General features: G+C 37.2%; 1 protein-coding gene across 5 annotated transcripts; it reads right to left on the reverse strand.

Moving 5' to 3' along the window:
• Positions 1-129: 129 nt before the first annotated feature.
• LOC133658978 (reticulocyte-binding protein homolog 2a-like) lies at positions 130-8,799 on the reverse strand. Of its 5 annotated transcripts, XM_062061544.1 has the most exons (14): positions 8,643-8,799; positions 7,931-8,081; positions 7,229-7,371; positions 4,933-5,131; positions 4,804-4,839; positions 4,626-4,721; positions 4,478-4,540; positions 4,238-4,396; positions 3,867-4,172; positions 3,668-3,790; positions 3,335-3,593; positions 3,145-3,276; positions 2,797-3,078; positions 130-2,704 (listed from the first exon to the last, which is right to left on the reverse strand). In XM_062061544.1, exons 4-13 carry the CDS (start codon positions 5,104-5,106, stop codon positions 2,804-2,806), a joined length of 1,623 nt encoding a protein of 540 aa, XP_061917528.1. In that variant the 5' UTR covers positions 5,107-5,131; positions 7,229-7,371; positions 7,931-8,081; positions 8,643-8,799; the 3' UTR covers positions 130-2,704; positions 2,797-2,803. The 5 variants fall into 5 exon arrangements, with proteins under 5 accessions (XP_061917528.1, XP_061917532.1, XP_061917531.1 ...); XM_062061548.1 differs by lacking the exon at positions 7,229-7,371; XM_062061547.1 differs by lacking the exon at positions 7,931-8,081 and having other exon boundaries at positions 8,643-8,790.
• Between the last annotated feature and the right edge of the window lie 17,214 nt (positions 8,800-26,013).

The following is a 26,013-nucleotide window of genomic DNA, read 5'->3' on the forward strand; positions in this document are numbered from 1 at the left end:
ATGTGTGTACAGTTAATTCTTGTAGATTGTGAACTAGTGAATCGTGGAAATAATTTATAAAGCACGTTTCGTACATAAAAGAAATGCAACACAAAAAAAGTGAACAGTATAATTTTGTATTTTTCAGGAAAAAAAACATTTATTGCAGGATTCAGCAAGGAACATAATGCAAAAACACTACAGTACTTGTCAAATATATGATAAAAAGTTTCTATTACGACTAATTAGCCCAAAAAAGGACATGTTTAGTAGGAAGAGTTCCAAATAGTCATTGTGTACTAATAGTAGTAATACAGCCAAAATTTAATTAGCAAACAAAGTCAGTCATTAACACAACCAAAATGTAATTAGCAAACTAAGTCAGTCATTAACACTGGCAAAATGTAATTAGCAAACTAAGTCAGTCATTAACACTGCTAAAATGTAATAATTAGCAAACTAAGTCAGTCATTAACACTGGCAAAATGTAATTAGCAAACTAAGTCAGTCATTAACACTGCCAAAATATAATTAGCAAAAACAGTCAAACAGTAATTAGCAAACGTCAAACAGTAATTAGCTAACAAAGTCAAGTAGTAATTAGCTAACAAAGTTAAGTAGTAATTAGCAAACAATGTCAAACAGTTATTAGGAAAAAAAGTCAAACAGTAATTAGCAAACGTCAAACAGTAATTAGCTAACAAAGTCAAGTAGTAATTAGCTAACAAAGTCAAGTAGTAATCAGCAAACAATGTCAAACAGTAATTAGCAAGCAAAGTCAAGTAGTAATTAGCTACTAAAGCCAAACATTAATTAGCAAAGTCAAACAGTATTAGCAAACACAGACAAAGTAAAAACAGTAATTTGTAGACAAAGTCAAACCGTAATTACCAAAAAAAGTCAAACCGTTATTAGCAATAAAAAGTCAAACAGTAATTCACAAACCGAGTCAAAACAGTAATTACCAAACAAAGTAAAAAATAAAATAAAAAAGCAAACAAAGTCAAACAGTCAAACAGTAATTAGCAAACAGTCAAACCATAATTAGCAAACATCCATCCATTTACTACCTTCTCCCTGAATAATTAGCCAACAGTCACAGTAATTAGCAAGCAAAGTCAAGTAGTAATTAGCTAACAAAGTCAAGTAGTAATTAGCAAACAAAGTCAAGTAGTAATTAGCGAACAGTAATTAGCAAACAAAACCTAACTAATTACAAAACAAAATCAAACTGTAATTAGCTGTCAAGTAGTAATTAGCAAACAAAGTCAAGTAGTATTTAGCAAAAAAAGTCAAACAGTAATTAGCAAACAAAGTCAAGTAGTAATTAGCAAAAATAGTCACAGTAATTAGCAAACAAAGTCACAGTAATTAGCAACTAAGTCACAGTAATTAGCAAACAAAGTCAAACAGTAATTAGCCAACAGTCACAGTAATTAGCAAGCAAAATCAAGTAGTAATTAGCTAACAAAGTCAAGTAGTAATTAGCAAACAATGTCAAACAGTAATTAGCAAATAGCAAACAAAGTCAAACAGTAGTTAGCAAGCAAAGTCAAACAGTAATTAGCAAAGTCAAGTAGTAATTAGCTAACAATGTTAAATAGCAATTAGCAAACAAAGTCAAACAGTAATTAGAAAACAAAGTCAAACAGTAATTAGCAAACTAAGTCAAGTAGTAATTGGCTAACAAAGTCAAACAATAATTAGCAAACAAAGTCAAACAGTAATTAGCAGACAAAGTCACAGTAATTAGCAGACAAAGTCAGTTATTAGTAGACAAAGTCAAACAATAATTAACATAGTAGTAATTAGCAAACAAAGTCAAACCGTTATTAGCAAAAGTCAAACCGTAATTAGCAAACAAAGTAGTAATTAACAAACAAAGTCAATTAGCAAACAAAGTCACAGTAATTAGCAAACAAAGTCAAGTAGTAATTAACAACCAAATTCAAACTGTAATTAGCAAACAAAGTCAAGTAGTAAATAGCAACCAAAGTCAAACTTGTATTAGAAAATTCAAACTGTAATTAACATAGTCAAACAGTATTTGATATGTAATTAGGACAGACAGCTTGCCGACGTCCTTCACTCGCTACATGCCCTCCTCCCATTTTTTTGCATCATACCTTGTTCTTATTGAACAAACATGTAACAATCACTAATAAAGTCAAGGAAGAGGATGTGAGTGCCGAGCAGAAAAGCAACTCAGCAGGTGTCCAACAGGGCTAATCTCGCTGACAGCGGCCACTGGCAGGCATTTTTTTTATTTTCCAAGATGGCACCGCTGTGGTGGCTGCAGGAGTTATTTTCTGTTCTTGAGGTTTCCTCTTGTTTTTGTGTGTTTTTTGCCTTTTGATTGGGGCTCTTTCGGGACTGCGCAACAACTTTTGGATCTGCCTCGGGGGAGCCATTTGTCCTTGGTGTTGTTTGCACAGGAGATGCGGACGAAGAGACGGGCCTAGGGCACAAGCGCTGATGGCTGAGCTTCAGGGAGTCCTGGATAGATAAGAATGTATGCGGACCGGACATTGGCCGGGGGCTAGTGGGCAGCCTAGGACGGAGTCCTTTGTTGGGTCTGCTCCCATCTCAGCTATTTGTAGAAACGGCTCAGCTGGTTGCATCAACTCAGTGCTCTTTTAATGTCTTTAGTCCTTTGTGTTCTTTAATATTTTCATCTTGTTTTCTTGTGTTTTTACCTTTGTTGGTCCACCCTATCCAGTCCAGCCTGTAGGACACATGGAAGATAGGTCATCCCTCCAATATCCATCCGATACTGCCCTTAATCGATATTGCTGATATGAGGATCAATGCACCCACCTGTTGTTTACATGTGCTTGATGAGAAAGACGCTGAAGGTGGTGCGTATACAAGTGGTAAGGATGGTGTGACCATTCTCCAAGAAAACCCGAAGGTCGTCTCCCACCTCCATTTCCACCACAATGCTGTTGGTAATTCTGCTGTTACCGTTATTGTCGTCAAACACACAGATCAGCTTGTCATGGTTGTTCTTCGTCACCCATGCCCCCATATTATAATTATAACATTTTCCACAGGTGAAGGTGACGAAGTAGAGGCCCTTGATGGGGACTTTGAAAATGCCTGCAGGAGGACCATCATGCAATTTGTTAGCGGACTGTCAAGAAATGCTGTGAAGTGACATCATACCTGTGCTGTCGTCATAGCCACCACCCACATTGATCACCATCTTATTGTAGACCAGTATTTGATCCCCATTGCTGGCCTTAGTGGTCCCAGCTCTTCCTTCCAGCCCCGCTGAGAACACCACCACGGCGTTGGCTGTGGGGGGACACATGTAGTGTCAGGTCATAGGTCAACTTCATTCTTATTCACTTACCTTCTTCTGCTGCGTTCTTGTCCAGACGTTCCTCCAGAGTCTTCACCATGTCGACAAGTGGCGTGAGAAAATGCTCAGGATCTAACACTTTAACCAAGTCCTCCATTTCCAATTTGTTGTGTGCAGCTTCTGCAATCTGATTGGCCAAACATTCTTGCAGACTCTTCATCTTGTCCAGACGTTCTTCTTCCAGGGTCTTCATCTTGTCCTGGCGTTCTTCTTCTAGGGTTTTCATCTTGTCCAGACGTTCTTCTAGAGTCTTTAGCATGTCGACAAGGGGCATTAGAAAAAGATCAGGATCTAAAACTTTACCAAGTTTTAAAATGTGTTTACCTCCATTTCCTTTTTGTTGTGTGCAGCTTCTGCAATCTGATTGGCCAAACATTCTTCCAGGGTCTTCATCTTGTCTCGACGTTCTTCAAGGGTTTTCATCATTTCCAGACGTTTTTCCAGAGTCTTCACCATGTCGAGAAATGACATGAGTGTTTTACAAGAGAAGATCAGGGTCTAAGATTTTATATAATGTTTTTACCTCAATTTCCTTTTTGTTTTTTGCAGTTTCTGCAATCTGATTGTCTAGACGGTCTTCCAGAGTTTTCATCTTGTCTAGACATTCTTTTTCCAGAGTCTTCATCGTGTCCAGGCATTGTTTTTCCAGAGTCTTTGTGTTCAGACGTTCTTCCAGATTCTTCATTTTTTCCAGATGTTCTTCCAGATACTTCATTTTGTCCAGGCGTTCTTCGAGAGTCTTCTTTTTGTCCAGGCGATTTTCTTCCAAAGTCTTCATTTTGTCCAGCCGTTCATCTTCAAGAGTCTTGTCCAGACGTTCTTTCAGAGTCTTCGTCGACAAATTATGTGAGTTTTGAAGAAATCAGGATCTGTAACTCAAAAAAATGTTTTTACCTCTATTTCCTTTTTGTTGTTTGCAGCTTCTGCAATCTGATTGTCTAGACGTCCTTCCAGAGTCTTTATCTTGTCCAGACGTTCTTCTTCCAGAGTTTTAATCGTGTCGAGACGTTCTTTTTCCAAGGTTTTCATTGTGTCCAGATGGTTTTCCAGAGTCTTCACCATGCCGACAAATGACATGAGTTTTAAGAGAAAACAATTAGGGTCGAAGGTAATCAAGTGTAGAAATGTTTTTACCTCAATTTCCTTTTTGTTTTTTGCAGTTTCTGCAATCTGATTGTCCAGACGCCCTTTCAGAGTCTTCATGTCGACAAATTGTGCGTTTTTGCAAGAGAAAGAGGTCAGGGTCTAACTCTACAACCAAGTGTAAACGTTTGTTTTTTACCTTAATTTCGTTTTTGTTGTTTGCAGTTTCTGCAATCTGATTGTTCAGACGCTTTTCCAGGGTCTTCATCTTGTCCAAATGCTCTTTTTGCAGAAACTTCATCATATCCACAAGTGATACAAGAAAAAAATCAGTGTCTAAGTCTTTAACCAAGTGTAAAAATGTGTTGTTTTTTTACCTTAATTTTCTTCAAGTTGTCTGTAGCCAGTCTATGCTGTAGGAGAAAAAGTTGTGTCAACTTGACCAAGTCTTCAACATCTATGTATACAAATGAAGGTAGTTTTACGTAAAAAGAGAGTAGTTTTACGTAAAAAGAAGGTAAGTATATCTGCATCCAAGACGGGATGATGCTGCCGTCCGACATTATAGTGAAGATGATTCTAAGAATGTGGATCACGATGAGGAAGGTAATGATGGAGATGGTTCCAACGATGAAGGGCGAGTGGGTGGAGGTCATGTCGACTAAATTATTGAGCTCCATGGTTCAACCTCTTCTGTGATCTGGCCTGAAAATTAAAAAAATTCTCAATAAAACCATAAGCAAATGAGAAACTCTCCGTAAGAACAGTAACACACAAAAAAGTTCCTCGTCCTTGCTGTATAACTTGCCATAATAATAAATATAAAAGCATGTTAATAATAATAAATATAGAAGCATGTTATTATTTATTTGACCAGGGGTCTGGTTCTTCAGAGGTGTTTAGGAGCCCTTTCAAAGTAAGGGTGTCTCGATACAACTTTTTAGCTACCGATGCCCCACCGATATTGTAGCCTTTAGCACTGACGGACACCGATATCAATCTGATGTGGGTTTAGATCAAGGGATGTAGTTGTGAATTAGGGATTGATACAACATCAGCACAAATCATATTTGTATAAATTAATTTTATGGTCAGGGTCTCTGCAGGTTTTAACAAGTCAAATTTAAGGCTTTTTACGAATCTTTAATTAATACTCTTTAACTGTACTTCCATCCAACCATCCATCCATCTTCCTCCGCTTAGCTGTGGCTATGAAAGTAGCCTACCACCACCAGGTGTGAATGAATGGGTTCTACATGTAAAGCGACTTTGGGTACTTAGAAAAGCGCTATATAAATCCCAGGTATTATTATTATTATTATTATTATTTTGTGGTCAGGGTCTCTGCAGGTTTTAACAAGTCAAATTTAAGGCTTTTTACGAATTTTTAATTAATACACTCTTTAAATTAACTTCCATCCAACCATCCATCCATCTTCCTCCGCTTATCCGAAGTTGGGTCGCGGGGCAGCAGCTTAAGCAGCGATGCGCAGACTTCCCTCTCTCTCTACAAAGGTACTTCATCCAGCTCTTCCCGTGGGATCCTGAGGTGTTCCCAGGCCAGCTGGGAGACAGTCTCTCCACCGTGTCCTGGGTCGTCTCCGTGGTCTCCTACCAGTCGGATGCACCCTAAACACCTCCCCACTCTCCAGTCCAATAAGGACGGGTACTGTGAACTGCTGTTTGGTGCGTAATCAGTGAGACAGACTAGATCCACTTCACGCACCAGCTCAGGCTCCTTCCCCCCCCAGCGAGGTGACGTTCCACATCCCAAGAGCTAGCTTCTGTAGCTGAGGATTGGACCGCCGCCCAGCTCTCAGAGCATCTGACTTCTATGGCCCCTCCTATGGGTGGTGAGCCCATTGGAGGGTGGACCCATGTTGCCTCTTCGGGCTGTACCCGGCCGGGCCCCATGGGGGCAGACTCACCATCAAGCCCCACCTCCAGGCCTGGCTCCAGAGGTGTGCCCCGGTGACATGAGTCAGGGTAAGGGAAATCTTGGTCCTTGATTTTTTTTTTAATTCATACAAGTCTTTGCGCTGCTTTTTGTCTGCTCCATCACACAGGTTTGTCATGGGAGGCCCTACCAGGGGACATAGCTCCTAAGATCATTGAGACATGCAAACTCCTCCACCACGATACGGTAACAGCTCAGGCATGAGATTAAATTAACTTAAAAAACTTAATATATTTTGTAAAATAAGTCAATGTTATCATTGAACCTGGGAGCTTTGTGAGATGGTGAAAGTTAGGTGTCCCCTGGTGTACTGATGACAGGTTCAAGTCCAGTAACGGATGAGAAGTCCGATCCAGTGATGGGTGACAGGTCTAAGTTCAGTGATGTGTGTATGGTGATAGGTGAAACTGAACTGGATCTAGGAACTGGGGGACATCAGTGACAGACGCCGTGTTTGTGACGTTTGCACACGTGTCGCGGCACATCCTCTATGATATCATAACACCCCCCAACCAGAGGACTCAGACGCACTTCAAAACCGAGAGACTCGCCGTCCCAAGATTTAATTTCTAACGTGAACTATGACAAAATGTACTACTTCTCTCAAACAAAACCTGAAACCTCCCTCACCTAGGACCTGTTTGTCATGGGAGGCCCTACCAGGGGATATAGCTCCTAAGACCATTGAGACATGCAAACTCCTCCACCACGATAAGGTAACAGCTCAGGGAGGAGATTAAATTAACTTAAAAAATTGAATATATTTTGTAAAATAAGTCATTATCATCATTGAACTTGGGAGCTTTGTGAGATGGTGAAAGTAAGAGGGTTTCAGGTGTGCTCACCTGGTGTACTGATGACCGAGTCCAGTGACGGATGACAGGTTCAAGTCCAGTGACAGATGACAGGTCTGAGTCTACTGACGGATGAGGAGTCCGATCCAGTGATGTGTGTATGGTGATAGGTGGAACTGAACTGGGTCTAGGACCTGGGGGACATCAGTGACAAGACGCCGTGTTTGTGACATTTGCACAGTCGCGGCACATCCTCTATGACATCATGACACCCCCCCAACCAGAGGACTCAGACACACTTCAAAGTCGAGAGACCCGTCGTCCCAAGATCTCGTTTCTAACATAGGACCTGGGGGACATCAGTGACAGACGCCGTGTTTGTGACATTTGCACACTGTCGCGGCACATCCTCTATGTGACATCATAACACCCCCCCAACCAGAGGACTCAGACGCACTTCAAAGCCAAGAGACTCGTCGTCCCAAGATCTTGTTTCTAACATGAAATATGACAAACTGTACTGCTTCTCATAAACAAAACCTGAAACCTCCCTCACCTAGGACCTGTTTGTCATGGGGGGACATAGCTCCTAAGACCATTGAGACATGCAAACTCCACCACAGTAAGACAATAAAACAGCTCAGGGAGAATAACTTAAAAAATTGAATATATTTTGTAAAATAAGTCAATATTATCATTGAACTTGGGAGCTTTGTGAGATGGTGAAAGTTGGAGGGTGTCAGGTGTGCTCACCTGGTGTACTGCTGACCGAGTCCAGTGACGGATGACAGGTTCAAGCCCAGGGATGGAAGATGAGTCCGATCCAGTGATGGGTGACAGGTCTAAGTTCAGTGATGTGTGTATGGTGATAGGTGGAACTGAACTAGATCTAGGACCTGGGGGACTGTCAGTGACAGACAGGTGAGCTGGTGGTGCAGGTGTGGGGAGATCGGCATGCTGCACGCCAAATGCCAGGTTGGCAGACAGCGTGCAGCACACCATGTTTACGACATTTGCACAGTGTCGCGGCACGTCCTCTATGACATCATAACACCCCCCAACCAAAGGACTCAGACGTACTTCAAAGCCGAGACACTCATAGTCCCAAGATCTGGTTTCTAACATGAAATATGACAAAATGCACTACCGGTACTTCTCTCATAAACAAAACCTGAAAAGATCAAATGCTCTGTATTTAAAACATGTAATTATAGTTATTGTCATGCACACATCACAATATTAATCTTGTCTATATTGACCACAGTCCTTTATAGCACCTAAACCTTTGTGACATGTAATAAATGCACATTTATGCTCATTTGATCAAAGCGTTACAAAAGTAGAATGTCCAATGTTTTCAGAAATTAAACAAATGTAGATCACTGTGCCACAACTCATATTTAACAAGCTGAGAACCTTCTGCAGCTTCTTGGCAAAGCTTCGAAAAGGACAACTGTTGTCTTACCAAATCCAAAGGACCAAAAGCTGGACCGGACTCAGCCAGATGTCGGACAAAATAAAGACTCTGGAGGAGTGTTGGGGACAACATGAGGAAGTAGCCGAGATGTAACCGAGGAGGTCCACCTCTCCTCTCCCACATCATGAGTCAGCATCGTCCTCCGATCAGAGGCCTTCATACTCAGCACTGTCTTGTCATGAAAGGACCTGGAGTGACGTCACACACAAGACCCGTCAAGTTGTGAGTTTCGCTATGGAGATACGCGAATGCTTAGTTATGCCGCCATCTGCTCGTGTGTCAATACGTTTATCACGTATGAAACATTTCTATGTGAGAAATACCAAGACATGAAGCAACAATTAGAAATAAGGACACTTTATTCACACAAATCCATGAAGTCAGGATTATTAAAGCACATTTCTATTTCTTTAAATAAAAAGAAATAATTGCATCTTTATGCCATATTTCTTTTTCTCACAGTCATTTATTTTCTTTTTAATTTTAAACATTTTCTTCCACTGTCACTTTTGTTCCATAGTTTAAAGGCCTACTGAAAGCCACTACTACCAACCACGCAGTCTGATAGTTTATATATCAATGATGAAATCGTAACATTGCAACACATGCCAATACGGCCGGGTTAACTTATAAAGTGCAATTTAAAATTTCCAGCAAAACTTCCGGTTGAAACCGTCTATGTATGATGACGTAGGCGCGTGACGTCAATCGTTGAAACGGAAGTATTCGGACACCATTATATCCAATACAAAAGCTCTGTTTTCGTCGCAAAATTCCACAGTATTCTGGACATCTGTGTTGGTGAATCTTTTGCAATTTGTTTAATGAACAATGAAGACTGCAAAGAAGAAAGTTGTAGGTGGGATCGGTGTATTAGCGGCTGGCTGCAGCAACACAACCAGGAGGACTTTGACTTGGATAGCAGACGCGCTATCCGACGCTAGCCGCCGACCGCACGGATGATCGGGTGAAGTCCTTCGTCGCTCCGTCGATCGCTGGAACGCAGGTGAGCACGGGTGTTGATGAGCAGATGAGGCCTGGCTGGCGTAGGTGGAGAGCTAATGTTTTTAGCATAGCTCTGTGAGGTCCCGTAGCTAAGTTAGCTTCAATGGCGTCGTTAGCAACAGCATTGTTAACCTTCGCCAGGCTGGAAAGCATTAACCGTGTAGTTACATGTCCATGGTTTAATAGTATTGTTGATTTTCTGTCTATCCTTCCAGTCAGGGGTTTATTTCTTTTGTTTCTATCTGCAGTTAAGCCCGATGCTATCACGTTAGCTCCGTAACTAAAGTGCTTCGCCGATGTATTGTCGTGGAGATAAAAGTCACTGTAAATGTCCATTTCGCGTTCTCGACTCTCATTTTCAAGAGGAAAAAGTATCCGAGGTGGTTTAAAATACAAATCCGTGATCCACAATACAAAAAGGAGAGAGTGTGGAATCCAATGAGCCAGCTTGTACCTAAGTTACGGTCAGAGCGAAAAAAGATGCGTCCTGCACTGCACTCTAGTCCTTCACTCTCACGTTCCTCATCCACAAATCTTTCATCCTGACTCAAATTAATGGGGTAATCGTCGCTTTCTCGGTCCGAATCGCTCTCGCTGCTAGTGTAAACAATGGGGAAAAGTGAGGAGCCTTTCAACCTGTGACGTCACGCTACTTCCGGTACAGGCAAGGCTTTTTTTATCAGCGACCAAAAGTTGCGAACTTTATCGTCGATGTTCTCTACTAAATCCTTTCAGCAAAAATATGGCAATATCGCGAAATGATCATGTATGACACATAGAATGGATCTGCTATCCCCGTTTAAATAAAACAATTTCATTTCAGTAGGCCTTTAAAGCACATTTCTATTTCTTTAAATAAAAAGAAATAATTGCATCTTTATGCCATATTTCTTTTTGTCACAGTCATTTATTTTCTTTTTAATTTTAAATATTTTCTTCCACTGTCACTTTTGTTCCATAGTTTAACATATTTGTGTATACATCATAGGGTTGTCTTAATACCAATATTTTGGTACCTATACCAAAATGTATTTCAATACTTTTCACTACTTTTCTAAATAAAGGGGACCACAACTACTTTGAATCGGATCGATAGCCAAATTTGTGGTATCATCCAAAACTAATGTAAAGCATCCAAACAACATAAGAATAAGTGATTATTAAATTTTAACAGAAGTGTAGATAGAACATGTTAAAAGAGAAAATAAGCAGATATTAACAGTAAATGAACAAGTAGATTAATAATTCATTTTCTACCACTTGTCCTTAATAATGTTGACAAAATAAGCTAAATTAGGAGCCTTTGTTTGTTTACTTGCTACTTCCTACTAAAAGACAAGTTGTCTAGTATGTTCACTATTTTTATTTAAGGACAAAATTGCAATAAGAAACATGTGTTTACTGTACCCTAAGATTTTTTTGTTAAAATAAAGCTAATGTAATTTTTTGTGGTACCCTTTATTTAGAAAAGTACCGAAAAGTACCGAAATACTTTTGTTACCGGTACCGATACCAAAAACATTGGTATCGGGACAACACTAATACACACACACCGAGCACCCACTGGCAGAAATGTAGATCAGCGCCTATGCCTGAAACTATAAAGAACTAAACGGGACAAAATTACACAAATATTTGATTAAATATTTAAATGTGTCATTAAATAATGTAATGTAAAATTTTATTTATTCAACAAGTCTGTTTTTCACAGTTAATTTAATTGTTGTCACAATTTATACTTATTTCACGATTTAATTATGTCATATTTTAATGATGTTTCATGATTTCATTATTTCCAGATGTAATGGTTTATTTTACTGTTTTATTGTATTTATTTCATGAACCTGTGTGCACTTTGTGGATTCATTTTGTCAGTCAAACTCAGCCATCAAAGTCGGTGGGCGGATACTAACACCTGGTTGGTTACTCCGAAAGTGCGGAAATAACTCCCATCAACATCAATAAATTCTTCTACTTTGAAGGGCAACTGCGCTTTTTAATAGTTTAAGTATTCTACAACAAATTTAATCTACTCATTATTCTTCCGCAGCGTTTTTCGTCCGCCTCTAACTCCCAAACCGTTTATCCGATTGATCCTGTTCAAGCGTCAAAACGCTCAGCGCTTTCGGGACATGCGGCCCCCCAATATTACCAGTTTTACAATAAAACAGTTTTCATGTTTTTTTTGCCCTTTTTGTCTTTCGATTAGTACTCCTACATTTTTCAACTAATCTCAACCATTCCACCATTAAAACATTCTTCTTGATTAAGACAATAACACTTGCTATTTTTTTTACCTAAAAAAGTCCCAGTTTTTACAATATTCAAGATTTTCACAATAAAATTGATACTCCTCCCACCATTCTCACTGACGGGTGCCATTTTTTCCCCCACCTAAAAATAACTTTGACTGCACACTATCAAACAATATATTTTTTGAAGTAAAAAAACACTTATTTAGTCTGAAATGAGCAAAAGAGCAATCATTTCGCGTATTCGCTCCATTTAAGATTTAAAGGCCTACTGAAATGATTTGTTTTAATTTAAACAGGGATAGCAGGTCCATTCTATGTGTCATACTTGATCATTTCGCAATATTGCCATATTTTTGCTGAAAGGATTTAGTAGAGAACATCGACGATAAAGTTGCAACTTTTGGTCGCTGATAAAAAAAAGGCTTGCCTGTACCGGAAGTAGCGTGACGTCAAAGGTTGAAAGGCTCCTCACATTTCCCCATTGTTTACACCAGCAGCGAGAGCGATTCGGACCGAGAAAGCGACGATTACCCCATTAATTTGAGCGAGGATGAAAGATTCGTGGATGAGGAACGTTAGAGTGAAGGACTAGAGTGCAGTGCAGGACATATCTTTTTTCGCTCTGACCGTAACTTAGGTACAAGCTGGCTCATTGGATTCCACACTCTCTCCTTTTTCTATCGTGGATCACTGATTTGTATTTTAAACCACCTCGGATACTATATCCTCTTGAAAATGAGAGTCAAGAATGCGAAATGGACATTCACAGTGACTTTTATCTCCACTACAATACATCGGCAAAGCTCTTTAGCTACGGAGCTAACGTAATAGCATCGTGCTTAACTGCATATAGAAACAGACGAAATAAACCCCTGACTAGAAGGATAGACAGAAAATCAACAATACTATTAAACCATGGACCTGTAACTACATGGTTAATGCTTTCCAGCCTGGCGAAGCTTAACAATGCTGTTGCTAACGACGCCATTGAAGCTAACTTAGCATCCGGACCTCACAGAGCTATGCTAAAAACATTAGCTATCCACCTACGCCAGCCAGCCCTCATCTGCTCATCAACACCCGTGCTCACCTGCGTTCCAGTGATCGACGGTGCGACGAAGGACTTCACCCGATCATCGATGCGGTCGGCGGCCCGGAGACGGAGGAAGTCAAGGTGAGTTCGGCGGCTAGCGCGTCTGCTATCCATCTCAAATTCCTCCTGGTTGTGTTGCTGCAGCCAGCCGCTAATACACCGATCCCACCTACAACTTTCTTCTTTGCAGTCTTCATTGTTCATTAAACAAATTGCAAAATATTCACCAACACAGATGTCCAGAATACTGTGGAATTTTGAGATGAAAACAGAGCTTTTTGTATAGGATTCAATGCATCCGCATACTTCCGTTTCAACGTTTGACGTCACGCGCATACGTCATCATACATAGACGTTTTCAACCGAAAGTTTAGCGGGAAATTTAAAATTGACCCGAACATGCAGCAACATTCGAGAGACAGACTGAACACAAGAGAGAAACCGAAACATGAATGCAACTTCACGGATGATTTGCGGGAAAAGTATCTGTGTTTTGGTCCTGGCCGTGACACATGGGAAGCAGAATGCACTGTGTGCAAAGCAGGAATATATATGTCTGTGGCAAGTAAAGGGGCCAACGATCTCTAGCCCATATCGACACTACAAAGCACAAAACAGCTGTGCAGGGCGAGAGCTTGTCTGCTGTTTTTTGTTTAAATTTAATTAACTTGTTTTTTGCATTATTTATGTTTAGATTATATACAAGAGGTTATTTGGAATATTTCTACCTTTGCACTTTTTTCCAAAACTGTGAATGTTACAGAATATAAGTGTGACTTATTTTGTTATACTGTCAAGCAGTGTTGGCGTTAACGCGCTTTTTTGTGTCTTTTTAACGCATTGAAATCATAAAGGTTTTTTTTTTTACCATTTGCAGCTAATGTTTTAAAGGCCCACGGCACATTCTAAAAATACTATTAAAATAAACAAAAACATAAAAGTGAAATAAAAAAGCTTACAGGTGAAATATAATTTAGAAAAAGTTGCAATGTTGACTAATAAAACAAAGCTGTTTTTTTTTCTTTCAAACGGTCGTTGCTCAAAACATAATATTGAATCAAAATCAATGTTATTATGAATTATTGACCTATCCAAGGTTCCCATTACGTCACATCAAATATTACACTAAGAAAAATATTTTTGGTGGAAGATTTTGCATATTTTGTGTGTTTGCCATAAAAAACAAAAAAGGGCGGAAAACAAACAAACAAAAAAACAAACAAAAAAACAAAAATAAAACATTTTGAAATGAGGGATAGATGTGAAGTTGATGTAGACTCCAGAGATTTAAGCGTCGTTAAATATAAAATGTATGTATGCCCTGGCACACCATTATCATCATCTCATGACCCAAGCAAAACACTTTACACTTTTATACTGAAATAAATACACCTACAACTTATTAAATAAAAACATAGAAAAAACTACTAGCAGCGGTAAAGTTTGGATCCATGAAGGAAAGAAGAAAGTGAATGAATGTTTATAACTGATACATTTACATATTTATACACATTTGTTTTCTTTTGTATTATTTTTTTTAATGAATTAAGTAACGTTTATGACAACCTTTTTCCAAAACACAATATAGAATGTGAGATATAACAGGATAATGCATACGTTTGTCATTTGTTTTCAAAACGCTTACAAAAAAGTGGGACCCCAAAGATCTACTGTGGGACTTGATGGGGTCCCTGGGACCCCATTTTGAAAATTCCTAGCGCCAACACTGCTGTCAACAGAAGAGAAAAAATGCTTTATTTAAATACATATATTATTTATAAAGCAAGTTCGAGTATTATTGGCAAATTTTCACCTAGTCCCGGCCTTGCCACGCATATATATGTCCTCTTTTTGGGATTTCACAATATGGTCAGCCTACGTATGGTATACTTGTGTGCCAACGCAGCCCTCAGAATCCTAGCCTCGTTCTTCCCAGCGGACCACGGCGTGGACTCCGAGTCCTGGAGCCCTTATCTCACAGTCCACAGAGAACTCAAACTGGAGTCGTGCGTCAGTAAGACTGTGCTTTTTTTTTTTTTTTTTTTTTTTGCTTCCATATGGTACTCGCTGACGTCATCACAAGGTCACATGACCCGCCAGGAGAATATTCCAGACATGACTTCATGCAGGAGTGCGTTATTGTTGCAAAAGTGATGTGTCATCGCAACAATAACAATGAGACATGTGACTAGGGATGTCCGATAATGGCTTTTTACCGATATCCGATATTCCGATATTGTCCAACTCTTAATTACCGATACCGATATCAACCGATACCGATATCAACCGATACCGATATATACAGTCGTGGAATTAACACATTATTATGCCTAATTTGCACAACCAGGTATGGTGAAGATAAGGTCCTTTTTAAAAAAAATTATATAATAAGATAAAAATATAGCATTTTCTTGAATAAAAAAGAAAGTAAAACAATATAAAAACAGTTACATAGAAACTAGTAATTAATGAAAATGAGTCAAATTAACTGTTAAAGGTTAGTACTATTAGTGGACCAGCAGCACGCACAATCATGTGTGCTTACGGACTGTATCCCTTGCAGACTGTATTGATATATAGAACCAGAATATTAATAACAGAAAGAAAACAACCCTTTTGTGTGAATGAGTGTAAATGGGGGAGGGAGGTTTTTTGGGTTGGTGCACTAATTGTAAGTGTATCTTGTGTTTTTTATGTTTATTTAATAAATAAAAACAAAACAAAAAAAAACAAAAAAAAAAACCGATACCGATAATTAAAAAAAACAATACCGATAATTTCCGATATTACATTTTAAAGCATTTATCGGCCGATATCTCTACATGTGACCATTGCGCTGCTTCCGTGCGTGTTGTAACGAGTAGCTTATCGTCATATTGATAAACTGCAATAAAACAACTCAGCTTTACCATGAACTGATTAACGTGGACCCCGACTTAAACAAGTTGAAAAACTTATTGGGGTGTCACCATTTAGTGGTCAATTGTACGGAATATGTACTGAGCTGTGCAATCTACTAATAAAAGTCTCAATCAATCAATCTATCAATCAGCTGCTTGACCCTTCGTGCGTCTGGAGGCCTGCGTTGCCATGGTGATGATGACGCTCTCACGCAATATCTCCACTGTGCCCGTACCTCGTGCGCGTGTGCGTGTGTAAGCTGCGAAGCCCACTCGCAAAAGTTTCACGACACACAATTGTTTTTAAATAAAACGATGCAAAAATAATCATTTTTTGTTTTATTTTGAAAGTCCGAACGGACGCCATTGTAACCACGTGACGTCCCCCGACCAATCAGTGACGCGGCCTTTCACTCAAAGCTGCGTGTCGACTGTGATTGAAAATATCGTTTATCTTCTTGATGTTCGTGACAGTTTGTAATGTTTTCCTCAATTTTCTTTGTTAAGTTTGAATGATATTTTTATGAAACCACTCACTGAAATTAATGGAGATTTTTTTTTTGGGGGGGGGGGCTTGGGGAAATTGCTTCATGAAATCCAGACCACGGTACCCAAGGGGGTGTGTTGCAGCGTGTATCCACCGAGGGGCGCTGTTCTCTTGCAAAAGACGTGACAACACAAAGCGTGGCGCGCGTCACCGCGTTTGTGTGTGCGCGCGCATGTTGATCTTTAAAAGGTAATTTGAACTTCTTCTCCCTTGTTGTCATTCCTGATGATGCAGTGTTTTCAACCTTTTTTGAGCCAAGGCACATTTTTGGGGTTATATGGGTATTATTTTAACTCAAATTTTGGGTTGTTTTTCAACGAGTAACCCATTTTTGGGTAAAACTCTATTTTTTAAATTTTTATTAAAAAGTTACTTTTTTCTTGAAGGGGATTTTTATTATGGATTAATCTCATTAACATTATTTACAATCACACATTTAAGATTTCAAGTTGGACATCTTTTAGACAGCTACACACTAAAACATTCTGGGTTATTTTGGTAACCCAATTTATGGGTTGCTAGTCTTGAGTTAAATTTTGGAGTTATTTTTATGAAGAACAACCCATTTTTTGGGTTATAAGGGTATTATTTTAACTCAATTTCTGGGTTGTCGAAATGATGAACCATTTTTGGGTTGTTTTTCAACAAGTAACCCATTTTTGGGTAAAATGTTTTGTTTTTTTTAAATAAAAAGTTACTTTTTTCTAGAAGGGTATTTTATTATGGATTATTCTCATTAACTTTATTTACAATCACACATCTTATGCACATGAAATGCATCCTTTACCTTTTAAAGAGGTATTAAATATTTGAACATGCATGATAATTGGTACTCCTCCCACCATTCTCACTTACGGTTGCAATTTTTTTCCCGCCTAAAATTAACCTTGACTGCACACTATCAAAAAATATGTTTTTTGTAGTAAAATAACATTTATTTAGTCTGAAATGAGTAAACGAGTAATACTTTTGCTGATTCGCTCCATTTAAGATTTCAAGTTGGACATCTCTTAGACAGCTACACACTAAAACATTCTGGGTTATTTTGGTAACCCAATTTGTGGGTTGCTTGTCTTGAGTTAAATTTAGAAGTTATTTTTATGAAGAACAACCCATTTCTTGGGTTATAAAGGTATTATTTTAACTCAATTTCTGAGTTGTCGAAATGATTAACCATTTTTGGGTTGTTTTTCAACGAGTAACCCATTTTTGGGTAAAACTCTTTTTTTTTTAAATAAAAAGTAACTTTTTTCTAGAAGGGGATTTTATTATGGATTAATCTCATTAACATTATTTACAATCACACATCTTATGTACACGAAATGTGTCCTTTACCTTTTAAAGAGGTATTAAATATTTGAACATGCATGATAATTGGTACTCCTCCCACCATTCTCACTTACGGTTGCAATTTTTTTCCCGCCTAAAATTAACCTCGACTGCACACTATCAAAAAATATATTTTTTGTAGTAAAATAACATTTATTTAGTCTGAAATGAGTAAACAAGTAGTACTTTTGCTGATTCGCTCCATTTAAGATTTAAACTTGGACATTTTTTAGACAGCTACACACTAAAACATTCTGGGTTATTTTGGTAACCCAATTTATGGGTTGCTCAGCTTGAGTTAAATTTTGGAGTTATTTTTATGAATAACAACCCATTTTTTGGGGTTATAAGGGTATTATTTAAACTCAATTTCTGGGTTGTCAAAATTATGAACCATTTTTGGGTTGTTTTTCAAAGAGTAACCCATTTTTGGGTAAAACTTTTTTTTTGAATTCTTATTAAAAAGTTACTTTTTTCTAGAAGGATTTTATTATGGATTAATCTCATTAACATTATTTACAATCACACATCTTATGTACATGAAATGCGTCCTTTACCTTTTAAAGAGGTACTAAATATTTGAACATGCATGATAATTAGTACTCCTCCCACCATTCTCACTTACGGTTGCAATTGTTTTCCCGCCTAAAAATAACCTTGACTGCACACTATCAAAAAATAAATTTTTTGTAATAAAAAAACATTTATTTAGTCTGAAATGAGTAAACAAGTAGTACTTTTGCTGATTCGCTCCATTTAAGATTTAAAGTTGGACATCTTTTAGACAGCTACACACTAAAACATTCTAGTTTATTTTGGCAACCCAATTTATGGGTTGCTAGCCTTGAGTTAAATTTTGGAGTTATTTGTATGAAAAACAACACATTTTTTGGGTTAAAAGTATTATTTTAACTCAATTTCTGGGTTGTCAAAATTATGAACCTTTTTTGGGTTGTTTTTCAATGAGTAACCCATTTTTGGGTAAAACTCTTTTTTAAATTTTTATTAAAAAGTAACTTTTTTCTAGAAGGGGATTTTATTATGGATTAATTTCATTAACATTATTTACAATCACACATCTTATGTACATGAAATGTGTCTTTTACCTTTTAAAGAGGTACTAAATATTTGAACATGCATGATAATTAGTACTCCTCCCACCATTCTCACTTACGTTTGCCATTTTTTTCCCGCCTAAAAATAATCTTCAGTGCACACTATCAAAAAATAAAATTTTTGTAGTAAAAAAAACATTTATTTAGTCTGAAATGAGTAAAAGAGCAACACTTTTGCTGATTCGCTCCATTTAAGATTTAAAGTTGGAAATGTTTTAGACAACTACACACTAAAACATTCTGGGTTATTTTGGTAACCCAATTTATGGGTTGCTCGGCTTGAGTTAAATTTTGGAGTTATTTTTATGAATAACAACCCATTTTTTGGGTTATAATGGTATTATTTTATCTCAATTTCTGGGTTGTCAAAATGATGAACAATTTTTGGGTTGTTTTTCAATAAGTAAACACATTTTTGAGTAAAACGTTATTTTTTTTCATTAAAAAGTTACTTTTTTCTTGAAGGGGATTTTATTATGGATTAATCTCATTAACATTATTTACAATCACACATCTTATGTACACGAAATGTGTCCTTTAGCTTTTAAAGAGGTACTAAATATTTGAACATGCATGATAATTAGTACTCCTCCCACCATTCTTACTTACGGTTGCAATTTTTTCCCCGCCTAAAAATAACCTTGACTGCACACTATCAAAAAATATGTTTTTTTTAGTAAAAAAAACATTTATTTAGTCTGAAGTGAGTAAACAAGTAGTACTTTTGCTGATTCGCTCCATTTAAGATTTCAAGTTGGACATTTTTTAGACAGCTACACACTAAAACATTGTAGTTTATTTTGGCAACCCAATTTATGGGTTGCTAGTCTTGAGTTAAATTTTGGAGGTATTTGTATGAAAAACAACACATTTTTTGGGTTAAAAGTATTATTTTAACTCAATTTCTGGGTTGTCAAAATTATGAACCGTTTTTGGGTTGTTTTTCAATGAGTAACCCATTTTTGGGTAAAATGCTTTGTTTTTTTTAAATAAAAAGTTACTTTTTTCTAGAAGGGTATTTTATTATGGATTATTCTCATTAACTTTATTTACAATCACACATCTTATGTACATGAAATGCATCCTTTACCTTTTAAAGAGGTATTAAATATTTGAACATGCATGATAATTGGTACTCCTCCCACCATTCTCACTTACGGTTGCAATTTTTTTCCCGCCTAAAATTAACCTTGACTGCACACTATCAAAAAATATATTTTTTGTAGTAAAATAACATTTATTTAGTCTGAAATGAGTAAACGAGTAATACTTTTGCTGATTCGCTCCATTTAAGATTTCAAGTTGGACATCTTTTAGACAGCTACACACTAAAACATTCTGGGTTATTTTGGTAACCCAATTTATGGGTTGCTTGTCTTGAGTTAAATTTAGAAGTTATTTTTATGAAGAACAACCCATTTTTTGGGTTATAAGGGTATTATTTTAACTCAATTTCTGGGTTGTCAAAATGATTAACCATTTTTGGGTTGTTTTTCAACGAGTAACCCATTTTTGGGTAAAACTCTTTTTTTAAAAAAATAAAAAGTAACTTTTTTCTAGAAGGGGATTTTATTATGGATTAATCTCATTAACACTATTTACAATCACACATCTTATGTACACGAAATGTGTCCTTTAGCTTTTAAAGAGGTACTAAATATTTGAACATGCATGATAATTAGTACTCCTCCCACCATTCTTACTTACGGTTGCAATTTTTTCCCCGCCTAAAAATAACCTTGACTGCACACTATCAAAAAATATGTTTTTTTTTAGTAAAAAAACATTTATTTAGTCTGAAGTGAGTAAACAAGTAGTACTTTTGCTGATTCGCTCCATTTAAGATTTCAAGTTGGACATTTTTTAGACAGCTACACACGAAAACATTCTGGGTTATTTTGGCAACCCAATTTATGGGTTGCTAGTCTTGAGTTAAATTTTGGAGTTATTTTTATGAATAACAACCCATTTTTTGGGTTATAAGGGTATTATTTTAACTCAATTTCTGGGTTGTCAAAATTCTGAACCGTTTTTGGGTTGTTTTTCAATGAGTAACCCATTTTTGGGTAAAACTCTTTTTAAAATTTTTATTAAAAAGTAACTTTTTTCTAGAAGGGGATTTTATTATGGATTAATTTCATTAACATTATTTACAATCACACATCTTATGTACATAAAATGCGTCTTTTACCTTTTAAAGAGGTACTAAATATTTGAACATGCATGATAATTAGTACTCCTCCCACCATTCTCACTTACGTTTGCCATTTTTTTCCCGCCTAAAAATAATTTTCAGTGCACACTATCAAAAAATAAAATTTTTGTAGTAAAAAAAACATTTATTTAGTCTGAAATGAGTAAAAGAGCAACACTTTTGCTGATTCGCTCCATTTAAGATTTAAAGTTGGAAATTTTTTAGACAACTACACACTAAAACATTCTGGGTTATTTTGGTAACCCAATTTATGGGTTGCTCGGCTTGAGTTAAATTTTGGAGTTATTTTTATGAATAACAACCCATTTTTTGGGTTATAATGGTATTATTTTATCTCAATTTCTGGGTTGTCAAAATGATGAACAATTTTTGGGTTGTTTTTCAATAAGTAAACACATTTTTGAGTAAAACGTTATTTTTTTTCATTAAAAAGTTACTTTTTTCTAGAAGGGGATTTTATTATGGATTCATCTCATTAACATTATTTACAATCACACATCTTATGTACACGAAATGTGTCCTTAACCTTTTAAAGAGGTACTAAATATTTGAACATGCATGATAATTAGTACTCCTCCCACCATTCTTACTTACGGTTGCAATTCTTTTCCCGCCTAAAAATAACCTTGACTGCACACTATCAAAAAATTATTTTTTTTTAGTAAAAAAACATTTATTTAGTCTGAAATGAGTAAACAAGTAGTACTTTTGCTGATTCGCTCCATTTAAGATTTAAAGTTGGACATTTTTTAGACAGCTACACACTAAAACATTCTAGTTTATTTTGGCAACCCAATTTATGGGTTGCTAGTCTTGAGTTAAATTTTGGAGTTATTTGTATGAAAAACAACACATTTTTTGGGTTAAAAGTATTATTTTAACTCAATTTCTGGGTTGTCAAAATTATGAACCGTTTTTGGGTTGTTTTTCAATGAGTAACCCATTTTTGGGTAAAACTCCTTTTTTTTTTTTTTTTAATTAAAAAGTTACTTTTTTCTGGAAGGGGATTTTATTATGGATTAATCTCATTAACATTATTTACAATCACACATCTTATGTGCACGAAATGCGTCCTTTACCTTTTAAAGAGGTACTAAATATATGTACAATATCTGGGTATTTTTTCTAATAATGTTTATACTGTAAACCTTGAGTTGTTAAGGTTTAAGTGCACCTCCCTCCTCAAGTGTGCATGTGAGTGTGTATGAGTGGATGTGTGATTGTATGAAGGCTTTGTGTGAGTATGACTGTTAAATGTGATTTTAACTGTAAAATTCAATAAAAATATTTGCAATAAAAAAACAAAAACAAAAAAAGAGGTACTAAATATTTGAACATGCATGATTGTAAAAAAAACATTTATTTAGTCTGAAATGAGTAAAAGAGCTATACTTTTGTTGATTCTCTCCATTTAAGATTTCAAGCTGGACATCTTTTAGACAGCTACACACTAAAATATTCTGGGTTATTTTGGTAACCCATTTTGTGGGTTGCTCGGCTTGACTTAAATTTTGGAATTATTTTTTATGAAGAACAACCCATTTTTGGGGTTATACAGGTATTTTAAAAAAAACTCAATTTCTGGGTTTTTAAAATTATGAACCATTTTTGGGTTGTTTTTCAATGAGTAACCCATTTTTGGGTAAAAGGCTTTTTTTAAAATTAAAAGGTTAATTTTTTCTAGAAGGGTATTTTATTATATCATGAAATGCATCCTTGGCATTATTTTCAGGGATGGGCTTTCCACTTGTGTCAGATAAATACAGCAAAAATAAGTACATGAAAAATACAAGTCACTATAACGCTGAATTAGCCCCGGACGTGTTTCTTTGCAATAAGATGCAGATGGTAAACAGCCTTTGGCTACAATCTGTCACATTTATATTTTATATGTTCATTAATGGGCATCGTATCACAACGTTACAACAAATATAAAAAATGGCAACTTCTTATGAGGAGTTTTATTTTATAAACTAGCTTATTGGTGTGTCTAGTGCAGGGGTCGGCAACTCAAAATGTTGAAAGAGCCATATTGGACCAAAAATACAAAAACAAATCTGTCTGGAGCCGCAACAAATTAAAAGCCATATTACATGTGTCATGAGATATCAATTGAATTAAAAGGACTTAAAGGAAACTAAATGACCTCAAATATAGCTACAAATGAGGCATAATGATGCAATATGTACATATCGCTAGCCTAAATAGCATGTTAGCATCGATTAGCTTGCAGTCATGCAGTGACCAAATGTCTGATTAGCACTCCACACAAGTGAATAACATCAACAAAACTCACCTTTGTGCACTCATGTACAACGTTAAAAGTGTGGTGGACAAAATGAGACAGAAAAAGAAGTGGCATAAAACACGTCCTAGAAAGTCGGAGAACTTTATACATGTAAACAAACTATACGGTGAGTTCAAGGACCGCCAAAATTAGTAGGACAAAACGGCGCTCACCAAATACTCGAATCAGTGAAGCATGTTTAATATAAACAGTGTGATTTATAACAATTAGGGAGGTTTGTGTCATGTTTGTCCTCCTACAGAAACCATACTAAAACAAAAAAATTGATTTTTTTCCCCCTCATCTTTTTCCATTCTTCATACATTTTTGAAAAATCTCCAGAGAGCCACTAGGGCGGCGCTAAAGAGCCACATGCGGCTCTAGAGCCGCGGGTTGCCGACCCCCGGTCTAGTGAGACAGGCGAAAGCTAAGTCGGAGAAAATGCAGTAGTTTATAAATTATTTAATGTTTCCCTGCAGCCCGTTAGCAAATGCGTCACGTACCGGTCCCCGGACCAGTGGTTGGGGACCACTGGTTTCCAATGTATAGAAGAAAAAACATAGCCATTTCAATAGGGCCCTTGCTTTGCTGCTCGGGACGTAATAAAATAAAATATCAATCAATCAAAGTTAACTTATGTAGCCCTTAATCACAAATGTCTCAAAGGGCTGCCACAACGTTATCCTCGGCTCAGATCCCACATCAGGGCAAGAATAATTCAACCCAATGGAAACGAGAAACCTTGGAAGGGACCGCTGATGTGGGGATAAAACACTGATTGCCTCATACCTGGTAGTTATTCAGCCTACCATTCTAAGTTAGGGTTTGGTCATGGCACTCATCTTTTCTGCTATATTAGTATCAAGCACTAACCCAATTCAAAGTAGCCTTGTACTGTATATATTGCTGTAAAAAAAGCCCAAGATTTTATTACTCAAAGATACCATACGTAATAATGTGGCCAGAAATGGTACTGCAATGACGGTCAAAATTCTGTAGTCCCCTCCCCCTCTCCCTGACTGAGGTTGCCAGATACGCAGCCGAATCCAGCTCGATCAACTGGGCTACTCCAAGGTACTTTAAACTCCCACTGCCTCTCACTAGGGGTTGAGGTGCTGGGACAATATTAGCTGAATAGACAAGCGTTTTGTCGATAACAAATCTCTAACCAACACATCTTACAAAGAAATTAGGCTATTTTCAGGAAGAAGTACGTCATTCCTGCGTACAATATCACAACAAATGGCAATCCTATGGTTATTGTGATGATCCACTGCCCGGATCATGTTTTGTTTATGTTTAGGGTTCCCTTAGTTTTGGTTCAGCACCCCTGTGTTTGTGTTCCTGGTTGCCATGGGTGCTGATTATGTTCACTTGGGATCGAGACGCTCACCTGCTCCCGGTCACTAATCAAAGAGCTATTTAGTCCTGCCTCTCGCCACACTCTGTTTGGCTGTTTTGTTTGCTTCATGCAACATTTATGTTTGGTTATCCTTACTTCTTGCTCTTGTTTCTATGCTAAGCTTTTCCATAGTTTCTGTCAAGGAGGAAATCAGCAAGTTTGGCGTCAGATGAAAAAATGTTCTCCGCGTTCAATCATCTCCATCTTTCAAAGGCCTCCCCGATACAAATCCTGGTTTTGTTCTTGGCTTTGTCATGAATAAGTTGAGAATGGTAACAAGGCCTTTTAGATTTACTAAGGTCTGACATGTTTAGTAACTTTACCAGTGGCAGCAGCTAGACGAGGGTGGCGGTTCGTAACTGGCAACCTGGATGTGACACACTCACGGACTTTCTAATTGATAAAACGGTGGAGGGCGGGACATCGAAATAAAAACAATAACAATATTTCGGGGCTGTAAATCTAATTTGGAAATGAGCATATCCCGGCTGAACGACCGTTATCAGTTATAAAGATATAGAAAAATCAGCAAGTTTGGCGTCAGATGAAAACATTTTCTCCGCGTTCAATTATCTCCATCTTTCAAAGGCATCCCGATAGAAATCCTAGTTTTGTTCCTGGCTTTGTCATGAATAAGTTGAGAATCGTAACAAGGCCTTTTAGATTTACTAAGGTCTGACATGTTTAGTATTTTTACCAGTGGCAGTAGCTAGACGAGGGTGGCGGTTCGTAACTGGCAACCTGGATGTGACACACTCACAGACTTTCTAATTGGTCAAATGGTGGAGGGCGGGACATCGAAATGAAAACAATAACAATATTTCGGGGCTGTAAATCTAATTTGGAAATGAGCATATCCCGGCTGAACTACGGTTATCAGTTATAAAGGTATAGGAAAATAACATGATTTATTAATGTTGACATATCAGGACCATTTAATGATGACTTGACATTAAATTATTACAAATGGTTCCTTTAATACACAAAATAGTGTCTATATCCCTCAGCGGATTCAAACTTTAGCAAAGTTCTCTGTCTGTCTCTGTGGCAACATTGTGAATAAGAATGAAAACCTGGTACTAGAATTGAACGAGCCAGGCTTCCTGACCTTACATGCGGTGTGCTTTACAAGTCAAAGCCCAATGACAATGGTCTGATGATTCTAAGCGTCCAAAAAAACCCAGAACGCTTCTTCAACTCAGAGGCCAATC

The sequence above is a fragment of the Entelurus aequoreus genome, linkage group LG10 (genome assembly GCF_033978785.1).
Source record: "Entelurus aequoreus isolate RoL-2023_Sb linkage group LG10, RoL_Eaeq_v1.1, whole genome shotgun sequence".
NCBI lineage: Eukaryota > Metazoa > Chordata > Actinopteri > Syngnathiformes > Syngnathidae > Entelurus > Entelurus aequoreus.

What these genes read in the sequence shown, in the direction of transcription:
- LOC133658978 (XM_062061548.1), bottom strand. Translation starts at nt 5,106, where the DNA reads ATGGAGCTCAATAATTTAGTCGACATGACCTCCACCCACTCGCCCTTC. An exon ending in ACAACAAAAAGGAAATAGAG is followed by an intron (nt 4,173 to 4,237) that starts GTAAAAACATTT and finishes TTGTCGACGAAG; the next exon opens with ACTCTGAAAGAACGTCTGGA. An exon ending in CAAGAACGCAGCAGAAGAAG is followed by an intron (nt 3,277 to 3,334) that starts GTAAGTGAATAA and finishes GTCCCCCCACAG; the next exon opens with CCAACGCCGTGGTGGTGTTC.